The sequence below is a fragment of the Camelus bactrianus genome, chromosome 18 (genome assembly GCF_048773025.1).
Source record: "Camelus bactrianus isolate YW-2024 breed Bactrian camel chromosome 18, ASM4877302v1, whole genome shotgun sequence".
Taxonomy (NCBI): Eukaryota; Metazoa; Chordata; class Mammalia; order Artiodactyla; family Camelidae; genus Camelus; species Camelus bactrianus.
This window is the reverse complement of record NC_133556.1, coordinates 12,972,468-12,995,630: the sequence shown is the minus strand read 5'-3', so window position 1 is coordinate 12,995,630 and position 23,163 is coordinate 12,972,468. Positions and strand designations below refer to the sequence as shown.

At 41.0% G+C, this 23,163-nt stretch overlaps 1 protein-coding gene across 7 annotated transcripts in view; it reads left to right on the top strand.

Annotated features, from left to right (window-relative positions):
- The window catches only part of TPST1 (tyrosylprotein sulfotransferase 1), a 122,466-nt gene extending 104,966 nt beyond the window's left edge, over positions 1–17,500 (top strand). For 4 of the 7 annotated variants that reach the window (XM_010972384.3, XM_045508400.2, XM_074345996.1 and 1 more), the window contains 3 exons: positions 5,061–5,111; positions 7,763–7,809; positions 16,940–17,500. In XM_010972384.3, the coding sequence (XP_010970686.1) occupies positions 5,061–5,111; positions 7,763–7,780 (69 nt within the window). In that variant the 3' untranslated portion in view covers positions 7,781–7,809; positions 16,940–17,500. Of the gene's footprint in view, positions 1–5,060; positions 5,112–7,762; positions 7,810–8,805; positions 8,832–16,320 lie in introns of all 7 variants that reach the window. The other 3 variants (XR_012500286.1, XR_012500285.1, XM_074345997.1) reach the window with 3 other exon arrangements.
- Positions 17,501–23,163: the final 5,663 nt, after the last annotated feature.

The window sequence follows — 23,163 nt, the reverse complement described above, 5'->3', positions numbered from 1 at the left end:
CCCCTTGTGTATGTACCCAAGCCCATCTCCTTGTCTCCTGCATCATCACATTTTGCTTTCCAGCAGGATCTTCCACATCAACAAACCAATATGCCTTTAGTTCACACACACACACACACACACACTCCTACCCTTATGCAAGCACCCTGCCACTACCATTCCATTTCTTTGCTGCCCTTTACATAAAAGCTCAGGTTTTCTATACTCCAGGTCTCCACTTCTCTCCCTCTATTTTGTCTTACATCCACTCCATTCAGAATTTCACCACTACCATTCTGCTTAATTTGCTCTTGTCAGGGTCACAGTGACCTTCGTGTTGCTCTATCTAATGGTCAGTTATCATCTTGTCTCCCAGCCTTTTTTGACACATTTGATTACTCCATCCTGATTATGTTTTCCTTTACTTGGCTTCTAGAACATCACTTCTGAGAATTTTCCTTCTGTGTCGAGGGATGGGTATAGCTCAGTGGCAGAGCATATGCTTAGCATGCATGAGGTCCTAGGTTCAATCCCCAGTACCTCCATTAAAAAACAAACAATCAAAAACTAATAATAAGTAAGTAAAGCTAATGACCTCCCCCACACCAAAAAAATTTTTTTTTCCTTTTCCCATTGATGGCTTCTTCTCAGTCTTCTTTGTTGGTTCTTCCTCATCTCCCTAACCTCTTAATGTTAGAATGCCCCCACATCTTAGTCTTAAATCCTCCGCTCTTCTCTCCACCCTGAGTGCCTGGGTTATCTCATCTGGTATCAACTTTTAAACACCATTGTAAAGTTGAAGATTCTCAAATTTACATACCCCAGCCCAGACCTCTTCCATGAACTCCAGATGTGTATATCTGATTGCTTGACATTTTTATTTACTCTCTAATAGACATCTCAAGTTTAACATATCCAAAACTGAACTACTGATCATCCCTGAAAATCTTCTGTATCCAGAACCTTTCCCAGCTGAGTTGATGGCAGCTTCATATTTCCAGTTGGTAGTTACTTAGGCCAGGAACCTTGGAGTCATCTTTGACTCTCCTCTGCTCTCTCACACTCCACATCCAGTTGGTTAGGAAATCATGATATAATTAGTGGGGGAAGTTCACAAACCTACCATTTCTCACCACCTCCACTGCTACCTCCTTGTCATCTTCTCTTGTCTAGATTACTTCTGTTGCCTCCACACTTCTATCCTGGGTCACCTACAGTATAAGCAGAGCAATAAGGATGATTGTTTTAAAATGGAAGTCTGATCATGGTACTTTGTAGCTTCCCATTTCACTGCATTGGACAAATTGCTTAATTTCTCTGTGCTTCAGTTTTTTTCATCTGTAAGAAGAAAATAATATCTCTCTCAGGAGATTGTGGTATTCAATAAGGTGATACATATGAAACTCATCCTTAACACTTACCTGATGCAGAGAAAATAATGTTTAGCTACTGTTCTTATTATTTGTTTTTCCAGCACACCCTCCAAATCAGAAGCCTACTTTTGTTTCCTTGTTCCTTCAGTGCTTGAGCTGGGAAGGTTCTGTAGTAACGTTGGATTCTGAGAGTAGCTAGCTCATTTCTGTCAAGCAAAATCCTCAGTTCATTAGTACCAGAGGATAGTTCCAGGAACACTGTTCCTTTAACCAAAGGAAATTCCATTCCTAACTTTGCTGTTTTTGTAAGCGATGCAGTACTTGGTTTCCTGCACTAAATAGGAATTGCTTTGTCAGTAGAAAGTGTTCTCTTTGTCAATACCATAGTCCCTTACTTTTGAAGCATTTGTTCCCTAAAGGTTAATGAAAGGATACAGCTTCCCATTTTTTTGCTGAAGTGTAGTTGATTTACAGTGTTGTGTTAGTTTCTGGTATACAGCATAATGATTCAGTTATGTATATAAATATTCTTTTTCATTGTAAGTTACTGCAAGCTATTGAATATAGTTCCCTGTGCTATGTAGGAGGACCTTGTTTATATTTTACATATAGTAGTTTGTATCTGCTGATCCAAAACTCTCAATTTATTCCTTTCCCCTCCTCCCTTTGGTCACCATAAGTTTGTTTTCTGTGTCTGTGAGTCTTTCTGTTTTGTAAAGAAGTTTCTTGTGTCATTTTTTTAGATTCCACATGTAAGTGATATCATATAATATTTGTCTTCCCCACTTATTTTTTGATTGAGCCTTTTGTCTGATATCTTATCCTGACTCCCCCCCAACCCTTTTTGTATTACATTTGTGACATCAAATACTTAAGGGTTTTTTCCCCCTTCATATAAGCCTAACCTCTCTGGTACTGTTGACACTTGGAAGACACTTAGAATACTCAATGTTCCCACTGATGTTTTCTATCATGCCTTGCTGATTTTTACAATGAACTGAAAAGAAAAGGGAAAATTTAACTGTAAGACTTGCTAATATTAATAAATTGCGAAGAACATGGTATAATGGGAGCGTGCTGAGCCGGGACCCTCTGAGGCTCACTCTGCTGCTAACTGGCTGTATGACCCCATGGGCTGGCGTTGACCGTTCTGCTTGAATTCTAGGTAAGAGAGAGGAGATTCAGTTTCTGAGAGGATGTGAGGAATATAAGAAAAGTTGCTTGGGGACCAAACCCACTAACGGTGGAAGAAGTACTGGGGCAAACAGATTCCTCCTGGTTCAGTAAAGTAGCTGGGGCACAGGGCCCTAGGCCTGAACAGCTAATGCCCCAGGAGCGTGGGGGGTGGGGATTGGGACTCAGTTCCCTACCTAGAAAGATAAGGAAAGACACTTGAGAATCTGGTAAAAAGCAAAAACAAAAAAACTGTTACAGTGGCTTGAGCCCCAGCTTGAGTATAGTGTCTGCTTGCCCCATGGCTAGTAGAGACAGGCACAGTGGAAGTCCCTGCTGATGTGACCTACAGACACTTCCTACTGCAGAAAGCTGGAGCAGTAATACAGTGTTATGTGTCAATTATCTCAGCAAACCTGGGGGTGGGGGGAATGCAGAAGGCTGGAACAGTCTCTGGACTGTGGTGTTGAGGTGAAGTAAACAGGATTCTTACATGCAGATTCTTCAGGGAGCAGCTTGGCCAGCCCTCCAGTGTCCTTGAGGGTATGAAGGAGATGGCGGCAGCTTTTGAGATATTCCTTGTGGCTGCATTGTTGTCATTCCGCACCCACCTCAGCTTCCAGTGTGATGCATCTCTGAAGAAATACCTTATCCATAAATCTGATGCCTCTGCTTTAATTTAGACTTTCTAGGACTGTAGCGAAGACCCCAAAGAATAGACCAGGTTTTAGAAATGGCAGAGAAAGAGACAGGAAAAAAGCACATTCATTCTCTGAATCTCAGAAGGAATACTGCTACTTTTAAAGTGAATCAATCATCTTAGAACCTCCCCTCCTATAGGTTTGTAGGCTTTAGTAGTCAGCATTTAGAAGATTTCTTTGTGCTCTGAGGGGCTCCCCAGTGACTCTCTTCCCAATAAAAACCCATAGTTTGTGTTACTGTAGTTTCCTGAGTCCAGCAGTCTCAAACTGTTGCTGATAGAGACCTTCTTCACTCTTGATTGACATGAATAGTTCCCAGTTTTTTGCTGTAGACACTATTGAAACAAACTTCTTTCTACTTAACCAAGTGTGTGTGTGTGAAAGAGAGAGAATAAGAGAGAGCAAGCTCAGTAAATTAAGCTGCTCTCTTAATTTGTTCAGTTTTGTTACTGAAGTGTAACATACATACAGAAAAGTATACAAATCGTAGCTCAAAAAATGATCACAAAATGAACATACCTTCATAATCGCTACCCATATCAGGACAGAGATCACCAGCACCCTGGAAGCCTCTCTCATCTCCCCTCCCAATCACTACCACCCACCTCCCCCCCCCAGAGTAAACAGTATCCTCATTTACAACATCATAGAGTTGTTTTGCCTATTTTTGAGTTTTAATTTTTTTTTAAATGGAGACATGTAGTATATTATTTTTGGAGATCTGGCTTTTTTCCCCTCATCACTAGGTGTTAGGATTCTTGGTATAGTAGTAGTTCGTTTTTTAAATTGCAGTATGGTATATTATTATATGCATAAACCACATTAATTTATTCATTCTAACTGCAATGCCACTTTTGTTGTAAACCAATTATCTGTAAATGAGGGTCTGTTTCTGGACTCTTCGTTCTGTTTCATATATTTGTCTATCCTTGTGCCAAAACCATTGTCTTGATTTTTTATATACAACTGTATAATATAACTTAATTATAGCTAAATAATAATGTCTTAATGTTTGACAGAATAAATCCTTCTACTTTGTTCTTTTCAAGATTACCTTGATTATTCTTGGCCCTCTGCATTTCCATATAACTTTTACAATCAGCTGGAAATCCCCCCCCCAAAAAAAAGCATGCTAGAATTTTTACTGGAAATCCTTGGAAGAAAATGGACATCTTCACTGTCTTGAATATTACAGTCCATGAATGTAGTCTGTGTCTCTGTTTATTTAGTCTTTAATTTCTCTCAATAGTATTTTATAGTTTTCTATGTAAAGATCTTACACATCTTTTTAAAGCTATTTCTTAATTATTGCTGCTATTAGAAACATTTTATATATTGAAGAGTAAGTTTTTAATTATAATATTTTATGAAGTTAAAAGTATATATAATTTTAAGAATCATCTAATATTCAAATTATTATGGGAATATGGAGTACATTGAGAACAGTAAAGATGGATTAAATCCAGAGTTAGAGATTTCAGAAGGAAATCAGGAGGAGCCTGTTCCTAAGTTGTGTGAATTCTGTGTTGGTTGCTTAAGAGAGATGGCCTAGGGCTTGCTTTCACTTTCAGCTAAAATGATTGGAACTTGGAATGTTTGATGCTTTTTTTCCTTCTTCAGATACTCCAAGCCCTCTCCCAGCCAGTCCATGTTTGGGAGCCCTCAGGCAAGTGTAGGGCAGGTGGGATCAGAGTGAATAGGAATTTCACACAGTCCTTCAATGCTGGCCACCAAGAATGAAGCAGTGAACCCACCCACCAGGCATTGCCGGCACCCCGCAGCTATGATGACAATGTTGTTTTCCTTAAACTCATACTTGGCTTTGTTTTTCCAGGTCTACAAAGGAGAATTCCAGCTACCTGAATTTCTTAAAGAAAAACCTCAGGTACTGTGTCCGTTTCCTCCTCTTGATGTGTCATGGTAGGTGGGCTCTTGCGTTGAAGTCATCTTTTTAAAGGGATAATCACATGTGCTGGTGGTGGAAAGACTGGCCTCTGGTAATGGTTGGTTTTAACAATAATTTAACACAGTTCAGAGGGTTCAGTGTCTTCTAAAACTAGGGAAATACTTGGTTGATAACTAAAATCTGTGAGGCCACTCACAAGCCACAGAGAATTCCACACATAAAGAGCCTGCCTCAGTGAATATGCTCCAGCCTTCTGATACTCACCTTGAAATAAAAATGTACAGCCATCCTTTATTCTTACTTACTGCATGTATATCCATGGCCTTTTAACTTTTCTCATGTGGAGCCTAGAAGACGTGTGAATACATTATATACACATTATATACACAGCTGCTAAGTCCCCCAGGTTGGGAATGGATAGTATGAGTTTAAAGGTTGTAACTTTTACTTTTTTAAAAACTCATTAAAACAGATCCAGAATTATCCTTGTAGTGTCACATTGTCACTCACTTGGACTCCAGTATTGTTTCTTGAATTGGAGAGAAATAGGTGGTGTTATGGCCAGCATGCCTGGAGTAGCTCAGAGCATCCTGCTTGCAAGCATCACCTGCCATGCCTGTGTAGCAGTGGGAAGACATCCATGACTGCTGCTTGAGCCCAGCAGAAGACTTCCGTGCCCAGCGTAGCGATAATACATGTTGCCTCCAGGCTGCTGCTATCAGTGATTAGCTTGTTAATAGGAAATGAAGACTCGGCAGTGAACTCGGTTTCTCAGAATGTTCCAGATACGGGTTGTTGAGGGGAACCTCGCAGACTCTGTGAAGTCGTGTTGCCTGAAGCAAGCCTGGGGTGACTGGGCTTCTCTCAGGGCAGCTGTGTCTCACACCAGGGGTGAAGGCTCCATCTTCTCAGATCCTTGTCTGATAACAGCTGTCAATAATTGATACATATTACTTGAGAATTTTAAACTACTTTCATGGTTTATGCTTATTAACATATATTTAATTTTAACCCATCCATTCATTCATTTCATTTATTTGACAAATGTCTACTGAATTTCTTTCATGCATGAGAAATTGACATAAATCCTCTAGAGTCAGAGGGAAAAAAAAAAAAAGATCTTCTCAAGGAACTCCTGGTTTATCCAAAAGACTCTGATCAACTATTGCAGACAAGTGGCCACAGGGGTCCTGAGCCTTGGCTGGGCAAGATGTGCCAGAAAGAAACCTAGGTGGGTGCATGAACAGGTTGTCACAGGCTGTGGCACTGGAGCAGAGAGTACTCCAAGAGTCAGAGTCGTGAAGTGTCACATCCAAAGGCTGTTTTGCATAACAAGTCTGAAGGAGTCAAGAAAGGGAATTTGAAACTAAAACTAAAGGGGCACCCCTGATTCACAGCATACATAACGATCATTTCCAGGTGGAATGTAGACCTAAATGTGAAAGGCAAAATAGTAGTTTTTAGGAGACAATAGAGGAGAATATCTTCATGACCTTAAGAGGGAAGGATTTCTTAAACAAGTTGTAAAAAATTACTGATCATTAAATGAATTTAGGAATGTATATGCATGACTGGGACATTGTGCTGTACATCACAAATTAACACATTGTAACTGACTTTACTTCAATTAAAAAAAATACTGGTCATTAATTTTTAAGTGGATAAGTTGGACTACATTAAAATTAAGAATATTTACTTACTAGAAAGCATCAAAAAGAGTAAAAAAGTACATCTTACGCAGGGGAAAATTTTGAAACAAAGGACTCATCGGTAAAATATAGAGAATTTCTACAAATAAATAAGGGAAAGATAACAAAAAAATGGGCAGAAGGCTTAATAGGCATTTCAAGCCTCTTGTTCTGGTTTGCTTCATTTAATGCATCACACACACTTAGAAAAGGGCCCATAAAAGGCTTTGATTGAACTTCTAATAAATGAGAAAACTGAAGCCCACAGAACCCTCAGGACTAATAGTTAGAATTGCTCACACAACTCAGGAAACTGCTATACTTATTACAGTTTTATTATAAAGGATGCAATTCAAGACCAACAAAATGAAGAGACACATGGGACAAGGTCTGGGAGAGTCTCAGACACAGAGCTTCTGTGCACACTCCACATGGAACTGGGGTGCTTCTCTCTCATGGCACAGCAGGGTATTCACCAACCAGGAAGCTCCACTGCAATTTAGCATCCAGAATTTTTACTGAAGTCTAATTACATCAGCATGATTGATTGACTCACATTTGTCATGTGATTGAACTCAATCCCCACCAAGGTCCCCTTCCCAGAGGCTGGGCTAGCTCAAAGCCCCATCCTCTAATCAGGGTTGTTCCTCCTGGTGACCAGCCCCCCTCCTGAGTCATCTCGTCTCTTAGCATAAACTCAGGTATGATCTAAGGGGCCCATGAGTAACAAAGACACTCCTGTTACCTGCAAAATTCCAAGGATTTAGAGTCTCCCTACCAGGAACCAGAGCCAAAAGCCAGTTATTGCTTTTTTATACAATAGTGGGCTGAATTCAGTAGAAAGTCTCTGATCAGAGCCTGCAAGCTACACCTGATACTTCAACAAGACCAGTCCCTTCTCATGCTGATCGACCTTTAAACATCTTTTGCTTCCTTCCACAGACTGAGAAAGGGGAGTAGCAGAGCCAGGAACCTCTAACGTACCTGAGGTGAGGTTGGGGGACATTGCTGGGTCTCTGGGCTTCCGTGCTTAGGCTCTGTGGGAGGCAGCGTGGCCGGGGTGGAGAGCACAGCTCTGGAGTTAGGTCTCCTAGGTGCAGGTCTCCTTGGCTCTGTGTAACATTGAGCAAATTATTTAACTTCTCTGTGTCTTAGTTCCCTCATCTGTAAAATGAGGGCAATGTTGATAAGAGAGTGGTAGTAAGAATTAACCATAATGACGTCTGCCAGACGCCTGGCATAGATAAGCACTCAGACAGTGTTGGTTGTTATTTTCATTATGAGGAGGGGTTTAAAAACAATAAAATATTTTAGCTGAAAAAAAACCTGGAGACTATCAACCTCAACCACCTGTTTGCTGGTAAGAAAGAGAGAGCAGGCTGGTTGTCAAGGTCACAGCACAGGTAGGGAAAACCCAGGGCTGAAGAACACCGTCTCCTGACATCCAGCTGGGGATTCATTTCCCGCTCTGCACTGCTTTCCCTGTGTGCTGGATGTGCAGGTGTTTTAGCACTAATACTTCCAGGGGCTGGTTGTTTGGTTTTTCAAGTCTGCCTTTGCTGATATTAATGCATTACGACGTCTTACGTGTGTAGCCTACATTGCCTCATCTCGTAGTTAAGGGCTACAGTGTGAGGCAGATCTTATAAGCCCCCTTTATATCTTTTTTTTTTTTAACATTTTTTATTGATTTATAATCATTTTACAATGTTGTGTCAAATTCCAGTGTTCAGCACCATTTTTCAGTTATTCATGGACATATACACACTCATTGTCACATTTTTTTCTCTGTGAGTTATCATAACATTTTGTGTATATTTCCCTGTGCTATACAGTGTAGTCTATTCTACAATTTTGAAATCCCAGTCTATCCCTTCCCACCCTCCACCCCCCTGGTAACCACAAGTCTGTATTCTCTGTCTGTGAGTCTATTTCTGTCCTGTACTTACGCTTTGTTTTTGTTTGTTTTTGTTTTTGTTTTTTAGATTCCACACATGAGCGATCTCATATGGTATTTTTCTTTCTCTTTCTGGCTTACTTCACTTAGAATGACATTCTCCAGGAGCATCCATGTTGCTGCAAATAGCATTATGTTGTCGGTTTTTATGGCTGAGTAGTATTCCATTGTATAAATATACCACATCTTCTTTATCCAGTCACCTGTTGATGGACATTTAGGCTGTTTCCATGTTTTGGCTATTGTAAATAGTGCTGCTATGAACATTGGGGTGCAGGTGTCATCCTGAAGTAGATTTCCTTCTGCATACAAGCCCAGGAGTGAGATTCCTGGGTCATATGGTAAGTCTATGCCTAGTCTTTTGAGGAATCTCCACACTGTTTTCCATAGTGGCTGCACCAAACTGCATTCCCACCAGCAGTGTAGGAGGGTTCCCCTTTCTCCACAGCCTCTCCAGCATTTGTCATTTGTGGATTTTTGAATGACGGCCATTCTGACTGGTGTGAGGTGATACCTCATTGTAGTTTTGATTTGCATTTCTCTGATAATTAGTGATATTGAGCATTTTTTCATGTGCTTTTTGATCATTTGTATGTCTTCCTTGGAGAATTGCTTGTTTAGGTCTTCTGCCCATTTTTGGATTGGGTTGTTTATTTTTTTCATATGAGCTGCTTATATATTCTGGAGATCAAGCCTTTGTCGGTTTCACTTGCAAAAATTTTCTCCCATTCCGTAGGTTTTCTTCTTGTTTTATTTCTGGTTTCCTTTGCTGTGCAGAAGCTTGTAAGTTTCATTAGGTCCCATTTGTTTATTCTTGCTTTTATTTCTTCTAGGAGAAAATTTTTGAAATGTATGTCAGATAATGTTTTGCCTATGTTTTCCTCTAGGAGGTTTATTGTATCTTGTCTTATGTTTAAGTCTTTAATCCATTTTGAGTTGATTTTTGTATATGGTGTAAGGGAGTGTTCTAGCTTCATTGTTTTACATGCTGCTGTCCAGTTTTCCCAACACCATTTGCTGAAGAGACTGTCTTTATTCCATTGTATATTCTTGCCTCCTTTGTCAAAGATGAGTTGACCAAAAGTTTGTGGGTTCATTTCTGGGCTCTCTGTTCTGTTCCATTGGTCTATATGTCTGTTTTGGTACCAATACCATGCTGTCTTGATGACTGTAGCTCTATAGTATTGTCTGAAGTCTGGGAGAGTTATTCCTCCAGCCTCTTTCTTTCTCTTCAGTAATGCTTTGGCAATTCTAGGTCTTTGATGGTTCCATATGAATTTTATTATGATTTTTTCTAGTTCTGTGAAATATGTCCTGGGTAATTGGATAGGGGATTGCATTAAATCTGTAGATTGCCTTGGGGAGTGTGACCATTTTAACAATATTGATTCTTCCAATCCAAGAGCATGGAATATCTTTCCATTTTTTAAAGTCTTCTTTAATTTCCTTCATCAATGGTTTATAGTTTTCTGTGTATAATTCTTTCACCTCCTTGGTTAGATTTATTCCCAGATATTTTATTAGTTTGGGTGCTATTTTAAAGGGGATTGTTTCCTTACTTTCTTCTTCTGTTGATTTATCGTTAGTGTAAAGAAATGCAACTGATTTTTGAACGTTAATTTTGTAACCTGCTACCTTGCTGAATTCTTCGATCAGCTCTAGTAGCTTTTGTGTGGACCTTTTAGGGTTTTCTATATATAGTAACATGTCATCAGCATATAATGACACTCTTACCTCTTCTTTTCCAATTTGGATCCCTTTTATTTCTTTCTCTTGCCTGACTGCTGTGGCTAGGACTTCCAGGACTATGTTGAATAGGAGTGGTGATAGTGGGCATCCTTGTCTTGTCCCAGATTTTAGTGGGAAGCTTTTGAGTTTTTCACCATTGAGTACTATGCTGGCTGTAGGTTTGTCATATATAGCTTTTATTATGTTGAGATATGTTCCCTCTATACCCACTTTGGCGAGAGTTTTTATCATAAATGGGTGTTGAATTTTATCAAATGCTTTTTCTGCATTGATTGAGATGATCATGTGGTTTTTGTCCTTTCTCTTGTTGATGTGATGTATTACACTGATTGATTTGCGTATGTTGAACCAGCCTTGTGTCCCTGGGATGAACCCCACTTGGTCATGATGTATAATCTTTTTTATGTGTTGTTGGATTCTATTTGCTAAAATTTTGGTGAGGATTTTGGCGTCTATGTTCATCAGTGATATTGGCCTATAATTCTCTTTTTTTGTAGTGTCTTTGCCTGGTTTTGGTATCAGGGTGATGGTGGCTTCATAAAATGAGTTTGGGAGTATTCCCTCCTTTTCAATCGTCTGGAAGAGTTTGAGAAGGACTGGTATGAGTTCTTCTTTGTATGTTTGGTAGAATTCCCCGGTGAAGCCGTCCAGTCCTGGACTTTTATTTGTAGGGAGGTTTTTAATTGCTATTTCTATTTCCTTTCTAGTGATCGGATTGTTCAAGTGTTCAGATTCTTCTTGATTCAGTTTTGGTGGACAGTATGTTTCCAGAAACTTGTCCATCTCCTCTAGGTTATCCAGTTTGGTTCCATATAGTTTTTCATGATATTCTCGTATGATATTCTGTATTTCTATTTTGTTTGTTGTAATTTCTCCATTTTCCTTTCTTATTTTGCTAATTTGTGCTCTCTCTTTTTTCTTCTTTGTGAGTTTGGCCAGAGGTTTGTCGATTTTATTTACTTTTTCAAAAAACCAGCTTTTGGTTTGGTTGATTTTTTCTATGGTCTTGTTAATCTCTATTGTATTTAATTCCTCTCTGATCTTTATTATTTCCTTCCTTCTGCTGCTTTTTGGGGCTTTTTGTTCTTCTTTTTCTAATTCATTCAGGTGGTGGGTTAAATTGTTTATTTGAGATTGTTCTTCTTTTTTGAGGAAGGCCTGTATCACTATAAACTTCCCTCTTAGCACTGCCTTTGCTGTGTCCCATAGGTTTTGAGTGGTTGTGCTTTCATTATCATTTGTCTCAAGGTATTTTTTAATTTCAGCTTTGATTTCCTCATTGATCCACTGTTTTTTCAATAACATATTGTTTAATCTCCATGCTTTCCTTTTTTTCTCCTTTGTTTCTCTGTTGTTGATTTCCAGTTTCATGGCATTGTGGTCAGTAAAGATGCTTGAGATAATTTCTATCTTCTTAAAATTGTTGAGGTTTCTTTTGTGCCCAAGTACATGATCGATCCTGGAAAATGTTCCATGTGCACTTGAAAAGAATGTATATCCTATTTTGGGGGGGTGTAATGCTCTGAAAATATCCACCAAATCTAGTTTTTCTATTGTAGTATTTAATTTCTCTGTTGCCTTGTTTATTTTCTGTGTGGAAGATCTGTCTAGTGATGTTAATGCAGTGTTAAAATCTCCAACTATGATTGTATTCCCATCAATATCCCACTTTATCTCTGTTAGTAATTCTTGTATGTACTTAGGTGCTCCTATATTGGGTGCATATATATTAACGAGTGTAATATCCTCATCTTGTATCACTCCTTTAATCATTATAAAATGTCCTTCTTTATCTTTCTTTATGGCCTTTGTTTTAAAGTCTATTTTGTCTGAAATCAGTACTGCAACACCTGCTTTTTTGGCTTTTCCATTTGCATGGAATATCCTTTTCCATCCTTTCACTCTCAATCTATATGTGTCCTTCTCCCTAAAGTGGGTCTCTTGTATGCAGCATATTGAAGGTTCTTGCTTTATTATCCAGTCTGCCACTCTGTGTCTTTTGACTGGAGCATTTAGTCCATTAACATTTACAGTAATTAATGATAGATGTGTGTTTATTGCCATTTTGAACTTATCTTTGCAGTTGAATTGGTATATCCTCTTTGTTCCTTTCTTCTTCCTTTTGTGGTTTGGTAATTTTCCTTTGTATTATCATGGATTTTATTTAATTTTTGTGACTCCTTTGTAAATTTTTGGTTTGTGGTTACCCTTTTTTGTAAATCTATCAACCCATTACTATAACTGTTTTTATTAAACTGATAGTAACATGATCTCAAACCCATCCTACTGTTAAAAAAATTTAAAAAAGAAAGAAAAAAATATTCTATATTTCCCTGCCTCCCTCTCCCACTCTCAGTGACTTGTATGTCTTCTTTTAGAATTTCATGTTTACTTTATTTGTAATTCATGAGTTATCACCTTTCCAGTTGTGTTTTTCTCATTTCTGTAGCATCCTGCTGCTTTTCTATTTAGAATAGCCGTTTCAATATTTCTTTTAGCATGGGTTTAGTGTTGCTAAACTCCTGCAGCTTTTTTTTGTCTGTGAAACTCTTTATTTCTCCTTCTATCCTCAAGGATAGCCTTGCTGGATAAAGGATCCTAGGCTGCATCTTTTTTTCATTCAGGGCTTTGAATATATCTTGCCACTCCCTTCTGGCCTGTAGTGTTTGTGTAGAGAAATCAGCTGAGAGCCTTATGGGGGTTCCCTTGTAACTTACTCTTTGCTTTTCTCTTGCTGCCTTTAGAATCATTTCTTTATCCTTTACTCTGGCCATCTTGATTATGATGTCTTGGTGTGGGTCTATTTGGGTTCTTCCTGTTTGGGACCCTCTGAGCTTCCTGTACTTGGATATCTCATTCCTTCTTTAAGTTTGGGAAGTTTTCAGTCATGATTTCTTCAAAAACCTTTTCAATCCCCTTTGATCTTTCTTCTCCTTCTGGGACCCCTATTATGCAAAGATTGGGACGCTTTATATTATCCCATAGGTCCCTTATGCTATTTTCATTATTTTTTATTTGCTTCTCTTGTAGTTCTTCTGAATGGGTGCTTTCTATTGCCCTGTCTTCTAGATCACTAATTCGTTCCTCTGCATTATCTAGTCGGCTTTGCACAGCTATTAGATCATTCCTCATCTCTGTCAATGAGTTTACCCATTCTACTTGGCTCTTCTTTATAGCTTCAATTTCATTTTTGACATATTTTATATCTCTAAACACTATCTCTTTTAATTCCTTCAGCAATTCTATCACTCCTTTTTTGAAATCTTGATCTAGTAGGCTACCGATGTCTATTTCGTTGATCTTTCTTTCAGGGGATTTCTCTTGTTCTTTTAATTGGGAAAGGTTTTTCTGCTTCTTCATCTTGCTCATACCTCTTTGGCACTGTGGTTTATGGAGTTATCAGTTGTTTATTTTGGTCCTTAAGGATTTTATCTATCTGATGCCTATTTAGGAATAGAACTTAGGAAAAAAAGAAAAAAAATTAGAGAGAGAGAGAAAGAATTTTAAAAGAAGGGAGAAAGAGGGTTTGAAAACAGTGTATAATGAATAATAGAAGAGTGAGTTGAAGCAGAGTATTAATCGGGTTGAGACGTCCTTTTGAAACCTTTACAAAAAAAGTTGGGGGGAGATGAATAGATGTATTTGAAACCTGTGTCTAATCAATAGCAGGACATCAAAACCCAAGAGAAATAGAAATGAATTAAGAAGTAAAAATTAAGAGAGTAATAGAAAATAGAACAGGTAAAAACAGATTTAAAAAAAAGGGGGGGGGGTTGGTGTTCTCCTGGAGTCTGTGTGCTTTTACTGTGAAGTCTTTCTGTCTTTGTCCTGTTTTGGAAGCTCAGCTTGCTGTTTTCAGAGGCCCTCCATTGGCGCCCTCTTCTGTGCTGCTCCCAGCACCTGTCGGCAAGCCGATCGCGCCTCCTCCTAACACTGGGTCAGGTGCAGCTCTCTGCTGTGGGCGGGCGGGTCGCTGCCCTCCGGATGCTGCAGTCAGATGTTGCAGACTGGCCAGGTAGGAGGGCGGGTCCTGCCCCCTCCCAGCACCTCGGTCAGGGGCTGTGTTCCTGCCCGAAAGGCGGGGGGGCCGCTCTCCCTCTACCTGCACCGCCGGTAGTTCCGCTCTGTGCGGCTGCGCGCTCCGCCCTGGTCGGCGCTCCGCAGGTGGGCTCGGGGAAGACCGAGGGACAGCCCTGTCCCTGCTCCGAGCCAAAACCCAGCTCCTTGTTTGTCTTTGTGGAGCAAGTTCTCTGAGGGACGAGGATGGAAGGATCCTATCTGCCCTGGGCTGCAGGCCAGTCTCAGTCTGGCCTTTGAGGCTGCTAAGCCCTTCGGTGCGGATGCAGGTTTCGCCCCCGCCCCCGCCTGAGTGCTCAGCGCAGAGGATATGGCGGCTGTGCCTGAGCCCTGCCTCTCTTCCCCCGAAAACTTTCCGCGGGTTTTCAGAGATGGGGGTGTGCACCCTTCCCCCGAGAGCACATCAACCTTGCTGTTTTATGGAGGGCCCAGGTTGTTCTGCCCTGTGCACCCACAGCCACGGCGCGCAGCCCCTTGCGTTCCCCCGGGGCTGCCTCCGTGCAGCCACTTCCGTCCTCCGCCCGGCTTGTGCAGCCTGGCCCTGCCCGCCGCTGCCAGCCCGCGTCTCAGGCTGGGTGTCGGGGGGATGCTCTGTGCCCGTTTAACTTAGTTCTGTTAGTCAGGGCTGCTCTGTACAGATCCGAGCCTCGGAGGCTCCCCCTCCGTCCCACTGGCCTCTCAGTTGGAAAGGGGAGACCCAGCGAGCGAGCGCCAGTCCTCCTTTGCCGCTCCCTCCCCGCGGGACCCGTCCCGCGCTGCTTTGCCTTTTCTTTCTTTTTTCCTTTTCTCCTACCAGATTTTTGGCGTCTTTATCTTTTGAAGAGGGCGATGTTCTGTCGCAGTTCCACAGGTGCTCTGGTTGGCTGAGTGGGTCTGTAGATGTGGGTCTTGGTGTATTTGTGGAAGAGGGTGACCTGCGAGCGTCCTTCTACTCCGCCATCTTCTCTGTCTCCAAGACCCCTTTATATCTGAGTCATATCAGGTACATGTCCAGGGATACCACCCAATTAGTGGCAAAGCTGGTTCAAAACCTAGACCTCCTGACATGGATGTGCAGACCTCATATCCCTCTCCCACACTTTCTTAAGGTTGTGTTTTGCTCTGAATAATGTGGTTGCCTTAGATCATTTGGAACTTGAAAAGCTTTCTTTAAAATATGATTTTTAAAATATTTTTATCTGCTGTTCTATTTTCATTTTATATAATAACCATATATTGATTGTGTACTCCATATCAGGCATCAAATACCAAGCATTATATATATATAAAGCATATATAATATATAAATGATGTATGACGTATTATATAACATCTGTGATAACTACATATATTATTCATATATATATGATTTCATTCAAATTTCAAACCACTGTGGCAAGTAGGTGGTATTATTCCTGTTCTACTGATGGGAAAACTGAGATTGCATAATTTGTTTTGAATAAGATTTTTATGACTTGCCGTGTGTTAGTGGCTTATAGATTGAAAAAGCACGTGAGCACTGCTATACCATGTCAAAATCATGGATAGCAGGGAGCTAATAATATTAATAGGTTTCAGGATTTATGATTGCCTTTTTGTTAAGGAGTAAATGCTAAACGTAAACTTATACTCTGTGGGCACACATGTATAATAGCAGTTATGAGGCCTTGGATAGTTTTGTTTATTCATAATACTTTCAAAAGTATAGATAAATTCCCTCCTTGAAACATACATACAGGGATTCATCATGGACCAGCTGTTTACAGAATGCAGTGCCAGTTGACTCCAGCCTTGTGTTGCGTCCGCAGCAGTGTTTCTTCTTTGCTTGTGAGGCCTGCAGGTGCCCACGTTCAAGGAGAGAAAGACTCAGGAGCAGCTGGGAAGACATCAGAGCATCTCAAGCTAAATAGTAGTCTTTTGGATCCCTTTGGTCTATGAACAACAGTCACTGTGTTTTCTAAAGCTTCCTGTACGGAACCTCAATATCCACTTTCTCATATAAAGAGTCCGCACGTTTGACCCCCGGACCTTTGACGTCTCTATCAGTGCCCCTGCAGTAGCTTCAGCTGCAAATGACAGTTGCAGTCATCTCAAAACGGGCAGGAGCAGCACTTGCTTTGGCTGTCATCTGCTTGTTCTGCACGTTGAAGCTACTGGCAGGCTCTAAAACCACCGCAGACTGAGGGAGACTGTGCCTCTCCCGTAGCCCTTCTGAGGCAGCTGTTCTCATAATTGTCCAGCCCCCTGCCCATCTGCATGGCTCCTGCCAGGCCCACCACTGGAAAGGAGGCGTGTCGTGCCGGGGAGAACAAACTGCGACTCCACACCTGTAACGACATTCTGTTTGTTTGCTCTAGGGAAGACTGCTGCTGCCTTTTCAACGGCAGAGAAATTTCTAGGTCTGGCTGTCCCCTGCTGAGATGAATGGATGTGTGTACCATGGCCCGCGTCTCCTGTCATTTGCCAGTCTCCCCCCACTGAGAGGGTGGGATGTCAGCACACATTCCGACCTTCCTGAGTGGCCTGCTTCCCGAGTCCAGCGCTCTTGAACCTAATTACATGCACAGCCCCGTGGATAAGGAGCCCAGAGGGGATGTGTGCTTTCTGTTAAAACTGCTCTGGTCCTCATCTTTTCTTACCAGATTCCAAACTTTGTTTTCAAGGGGAGGGTTTTAAAATGGCATCGTGTAAGCAAAAGTGGGCAGTTTCACCTTGGAATAGGTTGTCCGTACATGTTCTAATGTTTTGTAGAACACTTGTACCTGTTTAAATGTATTGATGTGGATACTATTAAATACCTTAATTATTTAAATAGTTCATTGTATTGTTTCTGAGAAGTTGAGGAATTACCACATACATTTACAACTTGATGACTTTTGTATTTTATTTTTCAAAATAAAAGCCTTAAATGTGAAGCACTCTGGTAGCCCATGCTTCCATTTCTGTGATTTCAGAGAAGCAGTAGGACCTTATCAGATGATCATTTGATAAACCAAAGTTTCTCCAGTTGGCCATTTTAGCTATTCCTCTCTATACATCATCATTTCTCAGTGAAATTTTTGCTGTAATTTATTTCAGAGAGACTTGCTGCCATCATTTTGTGTCAGAATCCTGTTCTATTTCATGCTTATATTCTGTTTTTAAAAACAAAGAAGTTACTGTTTCCAACTTTTTTCTGGAAGCCATTGTTATAGATGATACCTTCAAAATACTTCTCGAATCTGTCTACTTCCCGTCAGCTCCACTGCCCCCACCCTGACCTAAAACATCACCATCGGTCACTAGACCCTTCAGACTCTTACGATAATAGACTGTTGCATTTCCTGGAGCACACAAAGCCTTTCCTGCCTCTCCACATGTTACTCCTCTCCCTGGAGTGTTCTGCCCTTTGCTCTTTGCTGGACAGCCTCCTTCTCAATTCTCTGTTCTCAATAAACTACTTCCTCAGAAGGACTTTCCCTCACACCTTGAACTAAAAGGTAGATGCCCCTGCTGCCTACCTTATTCACATTATCACCCTGTCACATGTTGCAGTTTTTAATATTTCTTGACTTTTTAAAAAAATTGTCTCTCTCTTACATAGTTAGCGAGTTCCTGGAGGACAGAAACTATCTTTTCTTGTCCGTTTTTGTACCCCTGACACCTAGCAACATGGCACATTGTAGGAACCTAGTAAAAGATTTGATAAATGATTAATCCTCCCGGAAACCTCTAGTACATCATTTTCAGGTGAGGAAACAGAGGCTCAGCCAGGTCAAGTCACTTACGCAGTGCCCCTCAACCCATGCCACGGTGGGAACCTGGTATCTAGGAGCAAGCCTGACCCTAATGTCCCTCTTTCCACTGCCCTCCCGGAGGCCTGTCCCCTTCAGTTGAAAGTAAGTACTGCTGCCAGATCAGTCCTTTGTTCAGCGCTGTGTCTTAAGTCGCTCCTTTGTTCAAAAACTTTCTTTGATTCTCTATTGCCTCACACATTAAACTCTGCCTCCAGGAGATGGCCTCACTACTCCCTTGTGAACAGTACACTTCCTCCCTGTCTCCTTATACTCCCTTTACTTTCCGCTTCTTCCAGATGCCCAGAAACCCAATCCCTCTCCCCTCTACCTGGGAAGTCCCAGCCCCATTAAGGGCTCAGCTGTCTTAAGTCCCATTTCCTGTTACTGCTCCAACCTCCAGATAGCAATAAAAATCAGCTTCAGCATAACATAATTGTTTTTGTTTTTGCTTATTTCCTGTGTTGGTCACATACCCCTTCAGAGCCTATCAGAATGGGAGGAGAGGACATTTTTAAACTATAACCCAGCCTGACTAATCCTGGCCCCTAGGAACAGAAGGGTTTTATTCCCTACACCTGGAGACTCCACTGTTGTGCTTGGGAGCGTATTGGAACAGGAAGGGGCAGAAAACCTCCACACAAGATGGCTGATGTGGAGAGAACCGTGCACACCTGGCCAGAAGCAGCAGATGCTGAGGTATCTCCATCCTGTTGACATTCCTTATTTCTTTCTGGTCTGAGCACTTTTCTTTTGAGCCCTGTGAAGCAAAGCCTTTCTGTTCCATGTGACATCTTAGAACACCTCTACAAAGATGACTATCTGTGAAATGTTGTGATTTGATGGAATCAAATGGAACTGTTGAACACATGAAAGATGGCTGGAGTAAACGTTTAAAAGTAGCTGGGTTAGGGACCAAGGTAGGCCTGTGGCCTGTGACTATCAGCTTCCCAGGGCCTGCATAGCCATGTCTACAGACAGCGGGTGACCCTGGGGAGGGGGGCCAGGGGAAGGCTGGTGTCCTCAGGGGCTGCAGGAGGAGCTTAGAGAGATCATCATCCATGAAGAATCACAGAATTTAAAAATGAGAGAAAAACCTTAGTCACTTTGTCAAGTAATCATTCTAGTAACATAGGTCCAGGCTCTATGCCTGAGTTTACATGTTTAAACTCTTAAATCTCAAAATCACCCTCTGAGGTAGGTATCATTACTACCTACATTTTACAAACACTGGCTCAGGAGGTAATACTAACTTAACTAGTATTACCAGCTAGTAAGTGATGGAGTCAGGTTACAAATACAGACCACCTGACTCCAAGTCTACACCCTTCACCGCCACTTTGCCTCTCAGTAATCATCTTTATACTAGAATAGAAGCTTGTCATTAGCACTGAGTGACAGCTATTTAAGTTCCTCCTTTGTACTTGGTAATTTGCTAGGTATGACCGGGTGTGTCAAGAAGGACAGGCAGATTGCTGCCCTTGGAAATTTACGGTCTTGGTGAAAATCAAGAAAAATGCACATCAAACAATTATTTCAAGCTCTACCTAACAAAACCTATAACATTACCTACCACAGCCTGGCTGGTAGGTGATAGGTGAGTAATAGTCTAGGCATGACTTCATTCAGCGTTGTCCTCAGATTTGTTTTTCCAGGGAGCTACAGATCCTGGGGCTGTCTGGGCTTTTCTCTGGCAAGGTCAGTATTTCCAGCATCGAGTTCCATTTCCCTGCTTGTTTGTCACTATCCAAACCAGTCTTCTGCAGGACTTGCGGTCTTTGCATAAAGCAAAGCACTTTCTTAGTTATTCTGAATTGGGCAAAAGAGATCATCTCTATTCATTTTGGGTTTAAATCGTAACAAAGCAGCTCATTATTAGAGGTTTCTTTTGGCAGGGGCGGTGGAGACGAGGTTGCAGGGGAGTATTCTGGTTAGACCTTAAAAAAATGACTTTGATTCTCCCTTTGGAATTTGTTAATTATTACTGAAGACCAGAAATTGAATCATTTTCACAATAAAATCACTATTTTTGTTATACACTGTAGAAATGGCTCTATGGAGAAGGAAAGCCTAAAATGCCCTCTGTTGGTCAAAGATGGAATGACAGCTGAATGTATGGGAAAGTTTTCACGTTGAAAGAAATAATGGAAATTCATAAATGAGTGCAAAGCTTTCTCTACAAAAATGTCTGTTGCAATGAAGTTTATAGAAACAAAGAATTGGAAAAAAACTAACAAAAGGGGGATTAGTCAAGTGAATTATGGTACATCCAGATAATAGGATACTTTTCAGCTAATAGGATACTGTAGAAAAATATTTCATAACACAGAAGAATGTTCGTGTTATATTAAGAGAAAATTTGAGATCACAAAGCTGTTTTGTACGATCTCACTTTTAATATTTAAAGGATACATGGAAAACTAAACAGAATTGCTGAATTGATAATCAACAGAAAAGACACGTGCCAAGATGTTAACAGTGTCATCTCTTTGTGGTGGAGATGTGGGATTCTCATTTTCTTTCTGCTTAATTCTATTTTCTAAATGTGCTACAATTAGCATGAATCACTTTTTGTAAAACAGAAAAAAAAATGGAAGTCTTTTTAAAGAAAGAAATCAAGCGGTTGAACCTCCTAATCATACAGATAAAATCTGGGGTCTAGAGTAGTGCTGTGACTCACCAAGGTTACCCACCTAGTTGGGCTTAACACTGACTTTCAGTTCATTCATTTTTCAATCAGTCTCCTTAGCTAGCCAATTCTTTTGATGAAAAATTAGTAATGTGAATAATCTGAAGACTTGGCTATTGGTTGTTCTTCACAAGTCAGTAACTGAGACTTGAATTAGAAATGAAGCCAGGTGTCAGCTATTACGACATTTAGACAGAGCACCTTTGAAAAGATCACAATGTGGTCAGGATTGACCTATTTCTCTCGAGCAGGGGTTGGTATTCTACAGCCATTGAGCCAAATCTGGCCACACAGTGTATGTCTGGGGTTTTTTTTTTTAATTTAAAATTTTTTATTTTGGGGGAGAAGAGAGGTCATTAGGTCTATTTATTTATTCATTTATTTATTTTTCAGTGGAGGTACTGGAGATTGAACACAGGCCCTCGTGCATGTTAATCATGCGCTCTACCATTTGAGCTATCCCCTCCCCCTGTTTATGTCTTATGACGTAACTTATGTATAACCCATAACATCATTTATGTTCCATCTATGGCTGCTTTCCCTCAACAGCAGCAGAGTTGAGAAGAGACAAACTGTGTGGCCTGCTAAGCTGAAAATATTTACTCTCTGGCCCATCACAGAAAAAGTTTTCAGACACTTACTCTCATGGATTATTTTAATCTTATATTGCCTTAGGATATTTTAATGTTTCACTATGCCTTAGTGTTTCTAGCCAACCCAAAGTACCCTTAGCTGGCCATTCCAAACAAATGTCAGGACAAATATCAGAGTGAGGAAGCTCCCAAATGGCAAATTGTTTTGCTCTGATATCCTTTCACTGCCTCAGAGAAGGAGGCCACCCCCAACCCCAAATCCAAGGCAGTTTCTAAGTGGGTGGGGTTGCCTGGGGGAGAAAGGCTATGGAACAGTGGAGAAGTTCCAAGAGTTTGGGATGGTAGGAGACAGGGTGCAGGGGACTCTATCCAGCTAAAGTCTTTTTCCACTTGATGGAATCATATTGAGCAATAGATATTTAAACTGTGAAGTGCTTAAACTGAACTGATAGAACAGTGGAAATGCCATACAAACTGGGAGTGTGGTGGGAGGGAGACCTGGGGATGTGGTCCCAAGATCCTCACCCACCCACCAGTGGGATTTGACCATAATGCTTCCAGAGGTGACTGGAACAAGAGCTCACTTAGAGACTTAAGGGATGAGAAAGCAGTACATAATAGTTGGTAGGACAACTGCGGACCCTCAAACCAAATTAATAAAATACTATTTTCATCGAATTCTAGATGTAAGTTATTTTCAGTCCATTTTCTCAGTCGTAGTATTTCTCCCTTTGTGTCCCATGGATGAGGAACAAGGAACTGAGAGGATTAGGGGAAAGAAAGGAGGACAGAAACATTTGCTAGGAAGACAGTGAGTTAGGTTTTGGATATGTTAAGTTTAAGGTGCCCTGGGGGACACCTAGTTAAGAAATGGCAACTAGTCAGCTTTATGGAGGATAAGGATTTGACATTCAAGAGAAAAGGCTGGGTTGGAAATTTTACATTTGGGAGTCTTTAATAGGTAAATGGTGGTTGAAACCATGGAAGTAGATGGAATTGCTTGAGAGTGTATGTAGAATAGAAAAAAAGCAAGTCAAGGACTAATTCTGGGATCTAACACCTTCGAAGAGATGAGAAGGGGAGTAGGGCCTGCAGAGGTGATGGAAACAAGATGGAGAGAAAAGGAGAGCCAGGAAGACAGTCATGCAATTCAAAGGAGGAAGGGGTTTTAAGAGAGAGAAACTGGTCAACAGTGGCATGCTTTGGAGAGTTCTAGAAGGACAAATCGCTGGGCTTGGCAATTAGGAGGCCACTCTCATCTTGGAGAGAGCAGTCTCAGTGATGTGACGGTTCAGAAGTCCAACTTGCAATGGGGATAAGGACGTGGAAGAAGCAAGTGCAGACTATTCTTGGGAGGATATTGTCTACAAAGGGATGGAGAAAGAAGGTGGGAGAAACTGGCACATAAAATGGGCTACAGCAAAGGAAACAATATAGAGGGAGAGACTGAAAATTCAGGAGAGAGAAGGGTTAACTGATGGAACAAGAACAATCCTGGAAAAGCAAGAAAGAGCCTTATTGGAAGA